The following is a 20589-nucleotide window of genomic DNA, read 5'->3' as shown; positions in this document are numbered from 1 at the left end:
ATACCACCCAGTGGGCACTATTTTTTATAAATGTTGAAAAACTTCCCTCTAAGACACACTATTATAACAATATATGGGTAGAAATATCTTACAGGCATCATGCCATCTACAAGAACCTGAGTGATTCTGCCCCGTTTTGATCTGTAGCAAAACTGCTCCTATATGTGATTTTGGACAGCCAAATCAACCTAGCTGATGGAAACAAATATTTCAGAATACTTACACATTTGTGAATTCACACCGAAAGTCTGCAGTCCCCAGAAGTTTCAAAAAACCACAATAAATGAGGAACTGCAAACTAGTTATAAACTGGAATGAAGATTGTAGTTAAGACAGCTACTTACAGAAGAGCTGTGTTCATTGCATTTGACAGTTTGAGGAGGTGCACATCTTTGCTTTCAAAAGGGCCAGAGGCCCTTCACCCCTCCAGGAGCTGTGTGCTTTACCACACCCTAGCTCCCTACCAGTGTGACCCTGGGGGAACTAGTCAGGAGCAAAATCAAGATCTCACTGTAAGAACCAACACAAAATAAAACCTAAAGCAATGGCAGCGCTAAACTTTAGACAGCTATTTGACTTTCAAACAAATTCAAACTTATGGTATTGCACACAAGTTCCAGCCACAGAAGTAATGTAATGGTTTGACCAGTTTTTCCATGCTCCATTGACAAGCATATGACAAAACTACAAAACCAAAATGTTACATTTCCTTTCAAAGACTTATAAAAAATCCAACCAGTAACCTTTTCCAGCTTCTGGATTTAGAAGAAGTTGGTTATGAATGATGCACAATGCAGGTACAAAACTGCAGTGTGCCAAATTAAAGCCTTTCCTAGAAAATCTGTAATTTGAGCATTTACCTCAGACACACAATTGTAGTACATAAAGAAACACCTCCTGGTGTGTTTACATGACATAAATATAAATAAGTTCAATCTAATAAGAGGAGAAAAAACTTACTCAATAACAGGAACTGAGTCACATTAGATTAAGTTTTACCTTCAAAACTTATACTCAGGACTCCTGTGCCAAAGCCACACTGAATTATCCACTAAAAAATTCCTTGAAAAGTGGTGTCATACCATTCACAATGCAGCAACGGGAACCTATGTCCATTAATGTTATTAACATTCTATTACTATCTAGGGTATTTTCATTAGGGTAGGGACAGCTGTAATAATTGTATAACCACAGCTTAAGTCTTATTGGCAGTTCAGGTGGGTGGATGTTGATGTTCCCAAGGAAAAAAAAGAAGAAAAAAACAACCAAAAAACCCAACAAAATCCCCAAACCACATGAGGCCAGTATTTGTTCTGCTTAAATTCTAAGAAACATTTGCCAAAAGTCAGAAAGTTTTTAATATGGTGAAGACCAAATATGCAGGAAAGAGTGTGACACTTTTGTAAGAGGCTACAAAATTCTACTTTCAGCTTTCCTATTACTGTAATGCAACATACTTATGCAGGGGGGGGAAAAATGCTTATTTCATTGGATATGGTATAACATCTTAGGCAACAGGCAAAAATTTTCTACACAAAGCAGTTTTCAATTTTGCAAAACAATGATCCACTATTAAGTTAGATGCATTAACTCAAAACAAACAAAGACAAATATCAAGTGACCGAGCAGAAACCCCCCAATATTTACAGCCATCTTTCTCACAGTCTTATAGGTTGTTTTATTTAATTGTTCGAGTTTTCCTTATCTTGTCAGCTGTTTACAGCTGAGAAGGAAAAAAGATTTCCATGATTTTCACCCTCACAAAAATACTCCGTTCTGACTGGTCAGAAGGCAAGCATCTATTCAAAACACTTACAAATTTTTATTCTACATATTATAACTCACCTGCTTGGGAAGCCGGAAGAGAGAATTTTTGTAAAATATATCTTTAGCCTGACTCCATGTTCCATCGATGATGATCATAACAGATGGACTAGAATACATCACAGCAACTTCTTCCAAATTGGTTGCTTCAGCTCCAGGATACAAAATTAGAGCATTGGGATTTCTGCACACAGTTGCTAATTCAGGATACCTTCAATGCACAGACACACAAAATGACAATAATTGTTATAAGTTTTCATTACATACTTCCAGATGTTCCAAGTTACTAACTCCCACTCTTCTCCAAATTTTACTTAAGTTTCAAAAATAGTCCATCACTCAGCTACTACTTTCTCCTTCCAACAGCTCATAAGTTGTTGATTCTCCCTCAGGTACTAAGGCGGGGGGGAGGAGAAAAAAACCACACACAAAAGTAATCAATGAAAGCTGGATAAAGCAATATATCAGGAATATTTTCAGGTGTTTTAATCATTAAGTCTCTAACATCTATTTGAACCAAAGATGTTTTGAATTGTTTACCAAAGCTCAACATATGTATTCTAGCAAAATTCATTCAAGCACTTGGCACAGAAATACTACAATCATCCCATTTTGAATCTTGTATATATAAAGAACATCAGCAATTCATGGTCCACATCTACAGGACATTTTTGAAAATTTTACCATCTCAATTTATCTTTTTTTTTTTTTTTTAATTACTACTTCTACAGTTACAGTCCCCAAACTTGTACGTTCTCTTCTTCCTTCCTGTTGGCTTCTACATTTGGTAATGGCACTAGATGAATAACTATTAAGTGTTCACTTAACATACACGGAAATTCCTGAACTTTTTGCAGGACACCACTGTAAATTAGTTTATAAAAATTTATGAAAGGCGTTGTCATTTACGTAGTATTGGAAGCCTCAAAACCCACCTAGTCAAGTAGGCTGGTAAGAGAGAATCTGAGAAAAAGCTAACCTTGTAACAAAGACTGCATTTCTTGTCTTGAATCAATTCCAGCAGTATTATCATGTAGTTTTCAGAATCACCTCAAACAGAAAGCAGGAAGAAATACAAAGCAAGGGCTGACTGTCTGAAGCATGTGACAAAGAATAAGAAATTAATTCTGCATAGTACCTCAGAGGTTATAAAGAGTAACTGATGTGGTAGGAGGAGAAGAGCAGTATGTAGTTGAAATAGCGTGTGACTATTTGTGCTCTGAAGTGGAAAGGGAAGCCAGTACAGCTTATCAGAGAAAATAAGGTGTATCAGAATGAGGTTAACAATAGCCAGCACACAGAGTGGACTCTCCATGTTACCTATCAAAACCCACTAGGTGCAAGACCATCAGCACAGACGCAGGCAGGATGTAGGTATGTAACTTCACACAGAGAAATTCCTAATGCCACTGTGACCCCACAGGTTTTTGGGCTGGGCAACTGTACCACTCCTCCAAAAATCAAGCAAGAATCTTCCTTAAAAGGGAAAAAAAAAAAAAAAGAAAGAAAGAAAGAAAAAAAAAAGTTAGGGAAGAAAGAAATGGTTAACAATGGGGTTTGAGTTGATATATGCTAGGTGTACTTCAAATCTGTGCACTCCATGCACTCCATTATCACTCTGTGGGGATATATGTGAAAACACAATTTTATCAGTGTCAGATTCAGGCAGAATTGCAGTGCCTAAGACATTGAAACCCTGTGCTTAAGACTTGTATAGGACCATATGGGAAATATCTAAAATGAAAGAGGAACTGAATTCAGTGTACCAGTAAGCCCAGAGCTAGTATTTCAGTATTTGACCATTCTCACTCCTCCCAAGCAAACAGTCCAGACTGATGCAACACTATGTGGTCCATTACTCTCAACATTATTTACTAGAAGAAGATTAATGATCTTTCCTTCCAAAATGAACAGTAAAAGAAGTGTAAAGAGAGACAGGAAATCTGTAAGATAAGTCTGTGGCAAATAGAAGTACATGGAAATTTCTCTGTCCACTATCTTTATAAACCTTACTTACATTACAGTAATTTGGTATCACTTCAGTTTAACCAAAAATCATGCTACATAAAATCAAAAGCAAAGTATCCTAATTCTGGGATAGCAGAGCTTTCAAATCATTGGCATCTCTTAGATGGTTAAAAAAAAAAATAAAATAATGAATTCTTAAAACTAATCCAAAATCATAATGATTATGAAGAACAACAAGTTCATATTATGAACTTTACAACTGAAGTATTAGTCTTTGAAATACGATTCAGTTGAAAAAAAATTGGTTTTCAATGCATACTTATCCAAGAATTCCAGTCATTTTAGTTTACAACAGTTTATATGCAAAAGCAAAGGCAGGGGGTGTTTCAAACAAATTTTGTATATTTGTCCCACAAATTAACCTAGGATTTGAGGGCTGATTATGCATACACTGCCATAAGAACTCATAACACTTTACAAACTGGTAGGAGTTGCTGCTATCTTCAAAGAATTTACTATCGACAGACTTAATCCTAGAGTGACACTGTCACATGCAGAGAGCTACTTAGTACTCTTTCACAGGAACGGGTTCTCCAAAATATATCCTGTGCAACACTTTCTAGGTTATGGTTCACACTGACAGTCACAGTCCACATTAGTAGCTTTATTAAACCATGTGTCTTCCATTCAATAAAACGTGCTTGTTCTCCCTTCCTTAGAACAGCACAGGAAGAATGAGCTAAACACAAACACCTAATGATTTGCTTAGAAAGGGATATAGTTTGTATAAAACAAATTAGAAAAAAATTTTGTATGTATTTCTATGTAGGTCCCTCCTGTTAATTCCACTACAGGTTTTGTATTTGCTGGGGTTTAAGGCTTTGCTTCCTGTTAGTTTGCTGCTGACACATAGTGGTTAGACTTTTTCTATTCACATACTACGACCATTAAGAATTTGTCCCCCAAAACAGTTTTTATGTACATCCTTCAGCTGCATTTAATTAGATCTGTGAAAGAAATTCAAAGTTCACTAAAAGACTGAATTTGCATCTGGTAAATAAAAATGAATCTGTTAACTGAGCAAATTGATATGGCATTCAAAAGGCAAGTATATATCAACATTATCACTTTTCACAGCCACTTAGCAAGAATATGCTTCTGATGAGCTTGCTTTGGGTAAACACTGTAATACAGTGTATTTAATCACACACTACTTCTGAAATACTGCTATAGGTCAGGATTTCCACTACAAGAGTCAAATGTTTTTGAAGGAAATTTACAGGAAACTATTGTGAAAAATAAGCCATTTCACCATAATGCTGAAATAGAGCTGTTGCCTGCTCAGCTCTTTTGAAAACCTGATCCACATCCTATGGTACAACCTTTTTTTTCTGTATCAGCTTTCACTTGTATGCTTAAGCTTACTACAGCATGTAAGTAAAAGGAGTAGGAATTAGATTTCATCTTCACAAAGCTTTACTTCTAAGAGTAAGTGCATATAATCCTACTATAAAAATACATTCAAATAATGTTAATTTTTTTAAATACCAATAATTTATTCCATTGTTAAGTACAAGAGTGATTTGAGACAAATAGTATGGCTTATTAAAAATACAGGAGACAATTGCATTAAGACTGATATTTGTATTCATGACAACTCATGAAATATTAAAGGATATACACCAGTTTTGAAACTCTTCTCAGAGCCACAGCAGAAGCTCCTTGCTCGGTCCTATGCTACCCAGGAAAATGTATTTTTGCTTTTTATCCCTGCCTAAATTTCCCCTGCAAAACAAGGGTGGAGTCAAAAACTCAGTACCAGGTCAGCTGGCAGTCCAGACTGCCTTGTTTAGAATGACTAGACAGAAATTTCAGGCCATACACTAGATCACTGCACTGGGAGGTAGATAAGCAACTTCTTAGCAAGACACATCTCTGATCCCAAGTCCTTCAAATTGCTAAAAGCTGAGAGAGGAATTGGGTAAGTCTCAGCATGCTTGTAGACACTCTTCTGTGAGCTCTTTATCTTCTGGAGTGTGTTTTGTTTGTTTGTTTCTTTTAAATTCAAGCTGCTTTTATTTAAATTCAGGAACACAATTCTGTAGCCCAGCTAGACTTGTATCTGTGGGTAAATTAAACCCAACAGAAACACAAAGGTAAGTTAGGAGCAGAAGGCCGAGTTAGGATAAGCACAAGGACAAGCACAAGCTAGGAGCACAAGCATGAGCAGCCACACCAGAATAAGCTACTCCAAGTTACTGAAGAAACAGTTGATTATGATGATGGAAGAATTTCGCACAGCAGCTGCCCACAGTCAGAAACATGGTCGTCTTGTTTTTCTTGCTATCTTGTGACGTACAGTAGTACACAGTTTAACAGCATTTGTGACTTCAAATATGGCAAAATATAACATGCCTGTCATCAAGACACATAGCTTTGGCAGTGCAGATGCAAAATGAGGGGGGATGTTTGTGCTGGAGGCAGCAGTTGCTGTAGACAAGACAGCTAGACTGCGTGCCTCACAACAAAGCTTTGTTTACGAAATGTCTCCAGAAATGAGTTTGCCCACTAGTTTATGACGACCTGGAATCAGGATCAATTTGGTGAAAGAAGTTCCTCCTTTAATTGTATCTCTTCTCACCAGTGTTCAGAAAATCAACATTTCCTGCCAGATTTGAAACTTCAACCTTGCCTGCAAATGCTTGAACATGACTGTGGCCCGATACCAGCAGACATGTCAAAGAAAATGTCGAGGCTGGGCATGGTAAAGGAGCACAGCAGTAAGCCCAAGAGGCTAAACTGTGAGGGAAAGAAGAGAGTGAAGAGCAGTGTGGTTGCTGGTCAGTGTTGGAGACTATGTTGAGTTACATTTTATTCCACGTCATAGTCCTAGGTCTTTAGATCATGCATTTGTAGAAAACTTTCTTAATGTGAAGCATAACTAACTTCAGAGAATTAAAGGAGACTTTAATTTTACCTTCCATTTCAGTCAGAACAGACATGCTGATGGAAGACTCTTTGAAGCCACCAAATTTCAAGAGGAGACTGAGAAGCTCAATTTCTAAACAAGTACTTTTCTTCCTACAGATCAGAGGTTGACTTTTAAGGAATTCACAAGTCTGTGTCAGTCAGGACAAAAAAGAAACGTTATGTTGCTACACATGAAAAAAATCTCTTAAACAATCTGTTCCTCCTTGGCCTTTCTCAAAGACACTGCAAAAGAATGATATAAACTACTAACTGAGTGACAATGAGAACTTGTTAATTTAGGTACTGTACTTTAGTGTATTATCAGACTTGGCAGGCTTTAATATTACTTTGTTTTGCATGCTACTTCACAAACAACTTTTCTCATTAAAGAAGTGGACCAGGTAAAGAATTTCAAATACAAAATTGCTCTATGTTAATTTAATATCTGTGAAGACAATCAACTATGCAAATCCTTCATTTATTTTACATCACACATATTCACGCACTATGAACACCAGTTATCAAAAGCTTCCTTTAGATTTGTTATGATTAAGACTTCGAAGCCATGAATCTCAATCCTTAAGTAAAAATCTCAAAAGAGTATATTATAGTGAATCTCTGATGAAGTTAGGAGTATACGCAATTCACTCATACATATGTAACACGGAAAAAGGATGTGCAGCTCTGTAACATTCTACCCTAGCCAAGGCAATCGTTTCACTGACTTCTTAACTGTCACTGGGGTGGGGGAGGAAGAATACAGCTTAATTTTTCCTTTTGGAAATATTACAGCTGTAACAGTTTATAACAGTTTTTAGGTGATGTTACCTGAAAGGGCCTGACAATGAACATGGCTTCGTTGCCTGTAAGGCACAATTTAGGTTTGTGAAGTACTGTAAAGTGAGTATTAAGTAATATAATTATAAAAATATTATTTAAGTGATAGAAGTGACATTTGGTGGGAACTAAAGGGACTTTAAATTCATATGTATTGGACGTTAATAGAAAAAGTGCTTGCTTGAAAAATACACTCAGGTAAAAAAAGGAGTTACTTTCTCTGAAGCCTGCAAGGCAGAACAGTAATAAGTTAAGTTCACATGTTAAAACAGACCCACTGAGAATTCTGCAGACTCTCCTGTACATGCTATTAATACCATGCCTACATGCAGCTGATCTCACTTTCATAGGGGAGTAACAGTGGCATCTTGATGATCTTTCTATCTCTACTTCTCCAACTATGCTGCTATATACATGTAATGAACATCAAATGCCAATGCTGGTCTTCAGCTGATCTTATTCTTAAACGTAATGATTTCAAGTAACGGAACTATGATGAAGGAATATCCTCTATATGGACATGATGATGTTTCCAGTGTTCTCACACAGGTACTTAATAACACATGATTTTCCTATGAACGTTCATTCCTGGTGCTGTACCTGCTGCATTTATATATATAACTAGCTTAGAGTTTTAATTAGCAGTTTGTGGACTTCAGAAAATGTTGGATTCCCAAGAAAAATCATTTGTATCACCTACAGTTGCAGTATTCCACTTCAATCCAGGTTAATACTTTATTGCAATAATAAAAAATAAGATCAATCTGAAGATAATCACCTACTCTTTCTATAAATAGATAAGAAATTTTATATTGATGTGTTACCCATCTTTCCATGACTGACAGCTGATGTAAAGCTCAAAAAGATGATGCAGTTTAAAAGATATGTTTTAAGATGCAACTATGGTTTTAAACTCTGTAAGAGAAATACTTGCAATACTTGCTTCTCATACAAACTACTGTTCAGTCTTGGTTTTGGTATGCATCAGGCACTGCAGCCCTATATAATCCATTTAGTCTGACAACAATCTCCACTAAGCAGAACTATTCAGATCTTTCATTCGTGCCTGAATTGTATCCAACCACTTTGTCATAGCAGATTTATACGTTCCCATGATCATACTTAAGACAAGTAGCATTTCATTATCTCTGGGATGCATTCTCTTGAGACGTGTAATTTAAACACTATCTTATCTCATTACAATCCAGTTTTTGTATCATAAACATTTTTATTACACATCCATACTCAGTTTCTCTCAAACTCTCTAAGTGTTTTTCATTCAATGTGGATCTATTAAACTTTGCCAGTGTGAAAGACAAGTGTTCAAATTTTAAAAATCCAACATTGCCATTTAGTAGCAAACAGTACTAATATTATAGAACAGATGCCAATTTATTACCTGTGGAAAACCATCAAGGTAATGGCAACTTCTCAGTTTTTCTCATAATTTTTATTATTTCACCTTGATCGTAAGCAGGTGCCTTTGCCTCTCTCAATACTCCCGCACTTGAAAGCTTGTAGTAATACTGATCCCCGTAATTCCCATAAGGTAATAAAATGAATAAAAACAAAGGCAACAACCCTCTATCATTTCCACACTCAGAAATACTCCCTTAGGACCAGGACTGAAGCATAAGAGATACCAGAAAGAGAAAAACCAATGTTTTCATATTAGATACTCTACTTTTTTGTAGATAAATGACATTTAGTCTTTAATACAATCTGGATTATTTTTTTCCCTTTTAAACAGATCAATTGTATAAACAAATTATTTTTGGTGGAAAAATCAAATAATGAGAAATATTTTTAAGGTCTGGAAACCTGTAATTTTACAACTAAATATTTTACCATTTACTAGTGAAAAAGGTCATAAATACAGCTTATTAACCCTTTTTAACCTATGAAAACCTGTATATAAAATACTTCGTTAGCAAAAACTCTGGTAAGTTCCCCAGTGAAAAATTATCATTACCAATGCCTCCAAATAACATTAGCTTTTACAGAATAAACATGTAAATAAAGCAGAGGTGTGTTTGTCTGTACCCGGACCCTAGTATGTGATACCAAGTTTCTTATTACTGTCACAAGTGAAGCTGGCCTGCAACATTCAATAAAATAGAATACAAAGGAATAATGGGTAATAATGGGTTGTTTTTATTGTTCTTCTATTATTCCAATTTCAATTTACTTCTCCTTTCCCATGTACTGTGCTTAAATTAAAACAAAAATAGAATATAAGCTAGTAATGAAAGGAAAATTACTTCCTGTCTGTACTGTTAAGACTACTAACAGGTTTTTCTAGAAAAATGGTTTTCAACCAATCTCAACATTTAAAAACCTGACTCTTCTAACTAATATGCCAACAGTCATATTTGGTAACGGGCGGATTAGTTTTAAAAATGAATGCAATGGCAGCCAAAGGTACCTGTGAAGAAATGAAAAGCAGAGCTATTATTGTGGCAAGTTTTTGCTTTGTTAGTGGACCTCAATACCAATTCCCTCAAATATTTAATTACTTCCTCGACAAAAAGAGTTTACTGCAAACCTCTTGCCAACCCTGCCCCCCATCCCCCCAAAAATTTTTAAACAAAAAATAACCCCACAACAACAACAGATTCTTATGCACTAAAACACAGGTGTCCACATTCTACTGAAGGACACTTTTTTCCTTTACACTGCATTCAGTAACCTCTTCCTATCTACTGGTCATACAATGTAAAACTTAGCAAAAACATTTTATGGCTTATCTAGCATCATGGGAAAAAAGTAAGAAAACCAATATACAGTTTTCTCATGAAGAACATGAATATTCTTTCTACAGAAGAGCAGCAGCAATTGTTTGGTTAAGTTATACCCAACTTCTTCAAGCAATTAACTGCAGAGAAGCCTAGACAGCAGTATTTAGCAATACCTAGAAGCTGTAACCATAGGCTAAAACACTTCTCTACTTAACAAATACACCCAGACTAAGAAGCCTAATCCTCTCTCAAGCAGCATGTAGGACTTATACCAAAAGGCAGCCAGAGAAACTGCAGTAATTCTAACAGGCTTTTACAGATCTTTTACTGAGTCTTGAGATGCCTGTTACGTTACACAAGCTAACCACCCATTAACATCTCTAAACGTCTTAAAACCTAAATTTCAACAACAAGATTCCTTTTCCCCCCCTAAGTCTGTAAAACTTCAGTTAAACATTTGTTTTCTATAATATCTGCATTGCATTATTTGTAACTTGTTTGCTATAATTTAGGATGTTAACTACATACATTCTAAAAGCCAGTACTTCTTCAGAGTGCTTGTTTTGGAGAGAAGGGTGACAAAATTGAAATAGAAAGAAGCCAGGAAACTGATGAAGAATTGTTGAAGTGTCACCACCAGAGACAAAAATAACCTTCCACTCCTAGTAGAGCAAAAAATTCTCCAAACATACCATAAGCCCAAGCAGGTGCGGGTGGGGGGAAGGAATTTCTAAAGCTACAGTCCCAGAATAGTAGCAGAAGGTCATGCAGTACCTTAATTCTAGCTGAAGGTATAACAAGAAAACAAAGCAGAGAATTGTACAGAGAAAAGACATCAGAACAAAACTTCTAAATACAGAAAAAATAGCCAAGCAAATTAGACACTGAAGCCTAGGAAATAAAACATGTATTTGAAATGGCAGCAGCAATTAGTATATCTAGAAATGCCACATCCCTTTAAAATAAATGACATCCATTACTGTTTCCCTAAAAAAGTTGTGAGTTTTGCTTCAAGAAAGTAATGCACCTGTTTCTCATCTATAACTTGGGCTAATACAATTAATTTCACTGTTAACACGAAGTACTCGCAACAAATGATTTTCAAGTGAAACAGAGGATAAATTTCTAATGCCAGATAACTTCTACTTTTTATTTGATGTGAAAAAAGAAAAAAATTCAGTGCAAATTTGGCACTAATTCACAAAGCTGTTGCTGAGATAGGCCCAGAGCCATCACCCTGCCAAGGCAAATCTGGACCACCGCACTATTGTTACACAGGTGGTGAACCGCAGCCACTGGTCACTTACATCCACTTCCACAGTTCTTTTGCTGCACAAGGGAATAGTATGCATTTGAAAACAAAAAGCCCATAATATCAAATCTTTCTTTTCTACTACCATGACACATAATCTTTAAGAACAGAAACATTAGCAGAAGGATCATGCACTGTGTTGGGTTCGTGCGGCAAGGTTTCAGTAGAGAGGGAGCTGCAGGCTTGTTCCCTGTGGGGTATGTCCTGAAGAGAGCTGTAGCCCATGGAGAGGACCCACACTGGAGCAGGGGAAAAGGGTAAGGAGGAAGGAATGGCAGAGAGAAACTGCTATGGACTGAACACAAAGCTGAAGGCTTCAATAGTCAAAGAAAAAAATAGTCAGAGAAAATGTTATCCAAATTATATTGAGGAATCTGAAATTTGATATGGTAATGTACAGTTTCAGATGTAAATGAGCACATGTTCACTTAGACAGCATTAATTACTTTTATACACAGAATCAACAAAAGCTGTGACAGGCTGATCTCTGGCTGCATCTACTCATTGATTGAGATATGGAGTAAGAAGGCGTAAACTTGGTTTAACAAACATAATGATGCTGAAGCACATAAAAAAAACTTACAAGAAAGTTAATTGAATAAAGAACCATATCTTGTAAGTAGTTTAAAATTATTTGGTAAGAAGTAAGGTTGATATTTGATATGGTAATATTTTTATTTGTGAACAAGCATTAGAAAAGTGCCATACCTACAGTATGGCAAACAGCTTTATAAAATTAACAGAAATTAAGTTCCATTTTATTACTTCAAAACCAGTTGAAGTTACAAATTTTCCCAAGTGCCCCAATTAATTTCTGATCTGAACTACTGAACTGTAGCAGAGCTGGCAACTATACTGTACAGAATGTATCGGAGATTTGTGTAGCTTGATTTCAGAGAGCACTGCAAATAAACCTGTAATTGCCTCCTCACTGTCCTAAATAAGAGGGTGGTGGATGCAGAGATATTTGCAACTGTTTTCCTGTTAGTGATCACTCATTAGACTATATAATTTTATCATAGTGCACAGAATTATCAAAGTATAGAAGAGTGAATATTTGCAAAGAAGGAAGGTTTGAGAATAAGATTACCTTTCCAGAAAAAAAAAAAAAGAAAAAGAAAAAAGGAAAACCACCCCTCCCAAACTGTTACAAAGTATAAAATGAAACTTAAAAGCAATAGTGACAAGGCTGTTTATATAACTATGATATCAAACTAAAAAAATGTGAATTTTTGACACATTAGACTTTAGATATAGTTGCTATCTCTGTTCAATATATGCCAGAAATTCCCATTGAGCGGAACAAACAGTATTATTATTCAAAACCAATTGCCTGCAAAAAGTTTATTAGTAGCCTGAAAAGAACATGAATCCCATAACTTACATTTTATTCATTAATATGAGTCTATAGTTGTTTTTCCCTAATATTTCCATAGTGAATAAGAAACCTACTGCTCAAAGAAAGTACTGCAATTGTTAAATATGGTCCTATGAACGATGCTAGGAAAAGACACTGGCACATTTCCCCCTCCCCTTCCCCTTTTCTGAAGTATCATCTCTTTATAAAGAGTATCTTAATAGACATCCTTCAAATCACAGAATCATAGAATGGTTTGGGTTGGAAGAGACCTTAAAGATCATCTAGTTCCAATCCCCCTGCCATGGGGGATGCCATGTTTGAAGAATTATACATGCTTTTGATAAGCAGCAGCACTGAACCAGAAATACTGATTTAATAAAAATAAGTTTTGATCAAGAACTATGAAGCAGAAGTTATCCTACTAATGCTAGCAAATTTGAGATACCATCAACTTAGACAGACCTAGAAATCTGAAGTCAAACACAAAGGGCTTGGATAGGCGGTAGCTAATGAAAACAGTAAGGGATTTGTAAAATAATCAGATGAAGTAATACTATAAGAGGGGAAAAAATTAGGACATGCTATTTGGATTTATGCTGCTAGAAGACTTAAGCAAAGAATGGAAAAAAGACAAAAGACATCTGTAATTTCTAACGTGAACATACCAGAGAAGGCAGGGGAAAAGGGAAAGGAAATTATGCATAAGTTATGTACATTTGAATGCTGACAAGCAGAAAAGGAGCAATATGAATGGCACAAGTTGTCAGTACAGAAAATCCTATTAATAAAAAAAGAAAAGACATGAAGCAAACAGCAACTACAGTCATGAGAAAAGCAGTGTTTCTAAGTGAGTGTCATGGTTTAAGCCCAGCCAGCAGCAAAGCACCCCAAGGCTGCTCGCTCACTCCTCCCCCACAGTGGGATGGGGAGGAGAAAATATAACAAAAAGCTCATGGGTCGACACAAGGACAGGGAAGGATCATTCATCAATGATGGTCCTGGGCAAAAGCCAGACTCAACTAGGGAAAAAAAACAAAATAAATTTAATTTGTTACCAATCAAATCAAAACAAGGATAATGGGAAATAAACCCAAATCTTAAAACACCTTCCCTCCATCTCTCCCTCCTTCCCAGCTCAACTCCACTCCCGAATTCTCTACCTCCAGGCCCCCATTGGCACAGGGGGATGGGGAATGTGGGTTGGGGTCAGTTCATCACACGTTGTCTCTGCTGCTCCTTCCTTCTCCTGGGGAGGACTCCTCACTCTTCTGCTCTGGCATGGGGTCCTTCCCATGGCAGACAGTCCTTCACGAACTTCTCCAACCTGAGTCCTTCCCACATGCTGAAGTCCATGAACTGCTCTAATGCGAGTCCTTTCCACAGACTGAAGTCCTTCAGGCACAGACTGCTCCAGTGCAGGCTTTCCCATGGAGTCCCAGCCATCTTTGGGGTCACCCACCTGCTCCAGCGTGGTCTCTCCCGTGGGTCCCCCGCTCCCCTCCATGGGCTGGGGGGGGACAGCCTGCCGTCTCACCACGGGCTGCAGGGGCATCCCCTCCTCCAGTGCACCTCCTCCCACTCCTTCCTCAGTGACCTTGCTGTCTGCACAGGGGTTTCTCTCACATTCCAATCTCCTCCCTTGCTGCAGGTTCCCCTTCTTAAATACATTATCCCAGAAGCACTACCACCATCACTGAAGGGCTCGGCCTTGGCCAGTTGCAGGTCCAACTTGGAGCCAGGGAAGCTTCTAGCAGCTTCTCACAGGAGCCATCCCTGAAGCCCCCTCCACCACTACCAAAACCCCACCACACAAACCCAATACAGTGAGAGAGGAACAAAATAAAATGGATACAATGGTAAAAAAAATGCATATAAACATTCTCCTACCATTCCTAATGAAGGTGATTAAGTTACACATTACAATTATTACAGTTAAAAATCCATTTGGTTCACAAATACAGCATACAAATACTCTGATCTCAGCATAAACTAGCTTTCGCATTTTCCTTTCTAGAAGGTTCAAAAATCTAAGGTATAGGCTGTTAGAAGATTCTCTAATCAAATTTATTGGTAAAACAAATTTTGTCCAGATTATAATCATTCTATATACTCCTGTGTTTTGCAGCATCAGCACCACAAAAACAACAGCCTTGTAACAGAAATGAATAGAAATAACTGAAACTACTGTGAATTTAGAAATTAACCAGAATCCTACCACACTGTTTTGGTAAGTCTGGCTAATCCTTACTATCAATTTTTCAGTGTCTACTACAAGATACATGGTCACTTCATGAAGTCAGAAGTGAAAACTCCAGTTACCATGGAATCAGCCTGACCTCGTGCAAGTAGGAAGCTTGCTTCGCATAAAAGTTTTGAAAATTTCAGTAGAAGTGATTTGAGCCCTCTGCTTGCTTATGCCATCCTTCTAGCCAATGTCCAAAAGGCCCCTATATTTAACAGGCTCATCATCTGTACTAATAAGGTATGTCAGACACATAAAGAAGTATTTTACACTTTTACATAAAATTCTATCTCCAATCTGGCAGTGATGCTAACCCCACACTCCCACACCCCTGCCTGCCATACTACTATGATACTGGGTTCACTGTAAATCTATAAGAAGAGCTGAACAGAAAATATTAACTCACAGAAGTCCTATTTTTACAATACCACCACCGTTCAGTAAGTACTGATGACAAACTGTTTGCTTTTAGCTTCATTAGCTTCTTTAGCACATCAAAGAATAACCCTAATATCTGACAATAACATAATCAATACTAAAAAGGTCAGAAATTTGAGTACTTGGGGGAAAAAACCACAGATAACCAACAGAACTGGTCTTCTAATTCAGAAATGCCATCTGATAAGTCAAGTCACCATGCAAAAATTACATATTTTCAGTAGCATTAAAATGCCAGATTGCAGGAAGAATGGAGAAGACTGAGAAAAATCACAAATTAGCACTTAAAAACAATCAGATTAATCATGTCTCATCTTTACCATTACTGTGTCAATAATATGTTGAACACGTCAACTTCAAAAAGCTTTGATTAGTTGTTTACTCCTAGAAAGACTTCCAAAAGTTGGTTCTTTAGCTTTTCAGCAGCATAGGTCAATCAAGAACAATGTAAATGTAATCTACTTGATTTGTGTATTAGTTTTCAACCACAAGAAAAGGTGACCCAAGAAGGTGGACCTGGGTAGAGGAAATGTCAATTAAGAAAAAAAAAAAAAGTTTACTCTTCCACCCAAACACAAGTTTGTTTGGTTTTTTTTTAAAAAAAAAAAGCCTGATTTTCAGTCTTACTGTCATAAACATCACAGGCCTAAATATTAAGCTTTCAAATCATCCTAGTTACTCTGTAGCACCCAATTCTATGTGGAGTTCCTAATGAAATCCTTCTGTGCTCCTAATTAGTTTTGGATGCTGATTACAAAGCATAGGAAAAATGTAATTTTGTAGCACTAGGACAAATGAGGAAAAATAAATTACATACACCTGGGCAACAAACTTGTCTTCCCCTTCAAGAGAGGGGCACTTAAAACTAGAAGAGCTACCCAGCGCAGATGGTATGTTTGTTCTCACCTGAAAGGAGACCTCTTCTGACAGCTACAGATTAACAACTGTCAGTTTGCTGTTTGGTATGCCACTACTAGAGCTGTTGTGATGGAGACTTAAAAAAAAAAAAAAATCAGCTGGTGTGTACAGCTTAATTTGCACTCAAATCCATAATGACAATTATTTATGCTCCCAAAGGCTACCTACCTTGAAGTGTTCTAAGTTTCAGAGCTGTTGCCAAGATCTGCTGGATCCTGTAATAATACAAATACTCCCACTACCATTCTACTCTGATAATTTACAAATGTATGGACAACCATCAAGGTCATCTGCCGCATGGTGGGACTTCTACATGCAGAAAAAGAATGTGTGCACCACATTACCCTTCCATCTGTAGGCACTGTTCACATGTAAGATCAGTGCAAGCACAGATTTAGTTATACTGTTTCTGTTCCCTTCCAACCCATTCACTTCTGGTGGAAGCTGCAAAGGATGTAAATAGTGTCACACAACTTCAAAAAAAAAGCAAAGGTACAGCCTTAATGTGCTTCAAAACAATGATATTTATAACATGTATCAGCAAGAACTCTTTGACAATTTTTTTTCTTCAAAGTAACAAAGACAGAAATCTTCCCCCAACACGGGGCAAGGCTGATTAAGTTGCTTGTACAACAGCTACCAAATTGCTTACAGACAGCGTGGCTTTAAAAAAAAACCCAAAAAAACCAAGCCCTGTTTAGTTTAATATGCCATAAAACATGAGCTGAACCACTGCAATTTATGAAGCTTTAAAAGTCCCATTACCAGAGATTTTCACCCTAAGAGGAGGGCAGGGACCAGTACAGCCCTCCCCCATCCACGGTAAACACTCGGATGTTTCTACCTCTGTCTGCAGATGCCTGTTCCTAGAACACACCACAACAGAGAAGGAACTTAAGTCATTCCAGGTGATTAATGTGAGCTCTCTGAACACATCTACCCAGTTTATGGCCTGAAAGGATGCTAGAAGTCCAAAATAGGACTGATATGATGATCTAACTAGCTATTCAAGTACCAAGTGCTAGTTACAAATAAGGAATATGGATTAAAACATTGGCAGAATGCATATATAGCTAAGAAAAAAAAATTATGTAGAAGTAACACACCGCAAAGCTGGAAGATAACTTTTCTCTCCTTCTCATCCTTCCTCCTCCCGGGAAGGTGAGAATGAACTCCATGACTGAGCACTCCCAATTTCTGCAGTCTCACTTTCATCCACAGTACAAAGCAGGCATACTGCAGATACTTAAGAGTGGAGCCATGACTACTACCTAATTTCTTTTAGCCCTGCATCTGTGTAAGTCAGATCACCAAAATTCATATTAACCTAAAGAAAACTTCCATTTCTTTCACCACCTCCAGTATGTTTCATGGCAAAAAAATCTATTAGTTCTCATAGGAACTAGGTAATTATGAATCTATTTAAACTATTTTGAGGCTGAGATGTTCCACAACTGGCTTTAACCTAAAGAGGATCCCTTAGGTTAGAGAAATATCCTGGATTCAAACTTCAAGAAGCTTTAATACTGTAATCATCACTTCTAAAAAAAATTCTAAGGAGATTTACTAGAAGCAGACTGTATTGATATGATTCCACCCTCTGCACATTAATATGAAAAGTTGCTTCATTTTCAGGTTTAATGGGAAGACAGTACAATTACCCTGTAGCCTGGAATTTCTTAGGTCATTATTATAGTTATTATCATAGAAGACTAATAGAAAAGCAATGTATTTCTAATGTGCTTTAGTTACTATACAGGCAGTACAAAGGTGTGGGAGCACCATTCTGAATCACCTTACAACAGTTTTGTTCACTGAACTGTACAAAAAGTTTTCTCCAAAGATTAAACTCAATTGTAGAATTAATTTCCTTCAACAGTATTCATTATTTTTATTTGCTTTTATTGAAAATATATAAAATTTGGCATTTGTACCAAGAACTGGTTTCTAAGACTTAGCTTCATCTAATGAAGATTAAACACACTACACAGGACACCAATATTGTCCAAGGTTTCAGAATAATAAAAAAAATACTAAAAAAAAATTCTGACAGCTATGCTTTCTTGTAGTTTATTTTAAGAGAAAGAGGAAAGGATTTGAAAAAACTCATTCTCTGAGAGTTTTTCACCAGTGGACTCCCTTCTCAAGTACAATCTCCCACACTCAAGTAAAAACTCTTACTTTTATTTCAGTAACACCAAATGGTTTGTCAGACAAAGCAAATATGAAAAGAACAGTAAAGAATAGCAGGACAAACCTAGTATCAGGTAAGAACAGAACTGCAAAAAGTTAAGAGTTGCAGAGTAACCACCTGAAATTTCCAAGAGCACTAGAGACAATAAAAGCTACAACCTAAAGGAAGACATATCAAGTATTTCTGACTATTACACATAATTTATCTTTGCTGGAAATCAGAAGCTTATATCAAAAGTGAATGCACACCCTTGAAATAAAAATTAAGAACTCTGTTCTCTATTAATAAAGACACTGAAAAAAAATCTCCATAATTTACAGAAGACCAGAAAACACAGCAATCCCACTCACCTGTCTTCACTAAAACGTCGACCAACCAAAATTTTGTATTTGTCTGGAGGAAGACAAGCTGCTAGCAAAGGTACCGTCCTTAACACTCGACTTTCCTATAAAAAAGAAAAGTTACTTTTGAATAAGATCACGAAAGCTTCTATGAATTGTTAATGTTTCCATTTACTTTCAAGTTCTTTTGACTACAGACACAGAAAAAAACCTACCAGATAACATAAAAAAGATCTACAAGAAAAAATACCCAATTTTGATGCATTCAAATTGTATTGTTTTGATTGACAGTATTGAATTTGTCTTACCTAACTTATGATTATCAGCATAAATTTGAAGTAGGCTATCAGTATCAAAAACAACGAATCTTCACAGAATAATAAACAGTGGGCAAAAACCATCATTAGCATTAATGTAATACGTTGGGGAGCTAATACTGGAAAATGAAGGGAGGGCTTGATTTCCACTAACAGGTGCTAAAAATAAAAGCACTGGGTATATCAGAGCAGACAGTATGAAATACAAACATTTCCACTCAGCTGTGACTTCACAGTAACCAGGACAATGGCACCAACACTGCCACGAGTACTCCATCTTGTGCCATTCAGGCTGTGCTGACCAAGCATCTGCCTATATCTCTGTGCCACAGATGAGGAAGGCAACTGTCATGCCTGGGTGGGGAGCAAGGGCTCTTCAGATCTCAAAAAGCATTAGAGCGCGCTGTGTTGGAGCAGGGCTTCAGAAAGTGGAGGAAGAGGGAAGTACTGCTGGCTGAAGCAAACCATCTGCTTATCAAACCAAGCAATCTGTTTCTGTCCTTTATTTAACACAGCTAGGAACACACTAGTTTTTGCCTAGACAAGAAGTATTGCAAACTGAGCTTGAATATTTAGGAAGTCAAATTTTGTTTTCCCATCAAGGAAGAGAGAGCATAGATTTATCTTGCCTTTAATGAAGACAGAAAGCCAACATCAAAAACTGAATGAAACTTTCAATTTATTTATTTAACACAAGAGGAAGAAAGGAAGGTTACTAGCTGAATCTAGCAGGAGGCAAGACACTAGAGAGCAGGTGAGGATTACAAAAGCCCTAAACCCAGCAAGAAATGAGTTCTTACAATATTCTCAGCCTGAATGTGTCATGATTCAAACAATGAAAATCCAAAGATAAGTCCCTAAACCACAGGATTAATTAATGAAAACCCAGGGGGCGTTGGTCTGTCTTTAAATTTATGAGCCATATATCAACAATTCTGTATTTGTTAATACGTAAGGCCTCAATCCGCTCTCTCAGTTCTCTCTGGGCAGCTGTTACCTTCCACAAGTATCAATGTGCAGCTGCCTGCACCTCTCACATTTTCTTTCTACCAAAATGGTGTTAAATTCATTCTGTGAAGACTTTTATCACTGTTGCCCAAAACCTTTATTAATTTTGCTTTTTCTGATCC

The 20589-nt window shown here is 36.9% G+C and overlaps 1 protein-coding gene across 1 annotated transcript in view; it reads right to left on the bottom strand.

Annotated features, from left to right (window-relative positions):
* Window positions 1-20589, bottom strand: part of DTWD2 (DTW domain containing 2) — a 101158-nt gene that overhangs the window by 33638 nt on the left and 46931 nt on the right. The window contains exons 4-5 of the mRNA XM_010562358.1: window positions 19152-19246; window positions 1846-2035 (exon numbers count right to left, since the gene is read on the bottom strand). Of these exons, the coding sequence (XP_010560660.1) occupies window positions 1846-2035; window positions 19152-19246 (285 nt within the window). The remainder of the gene's footprint in view (window positions 1-1845; window positions 2036-19151; window positions 19247-20589) is intronic.

Source organism: Haliaeetus leucocephalus, unplaced genomic scaffold, assembly GCF_000737465.1.
Source record: "Haliaeetus leucocephalus isolate CR32 unplaced genomic scaffold, Haliaeetus_leucocephalus-4.0 Scaffold158, whole genome shotgun sequence".
In the NCBI taxonomy this organism is placed as follows: domain Eukaryota; kingdom Metazoa; phylum Chordata; class Aves; order Accipitriformes; family Accipitridae; genus Haliaeetus; species Haliaeetus leucocephalus.
Note: the sequence above shows the minus strand (reverse complement) of the source record. Positions and strands in the feature narration are given on the sequence as shown.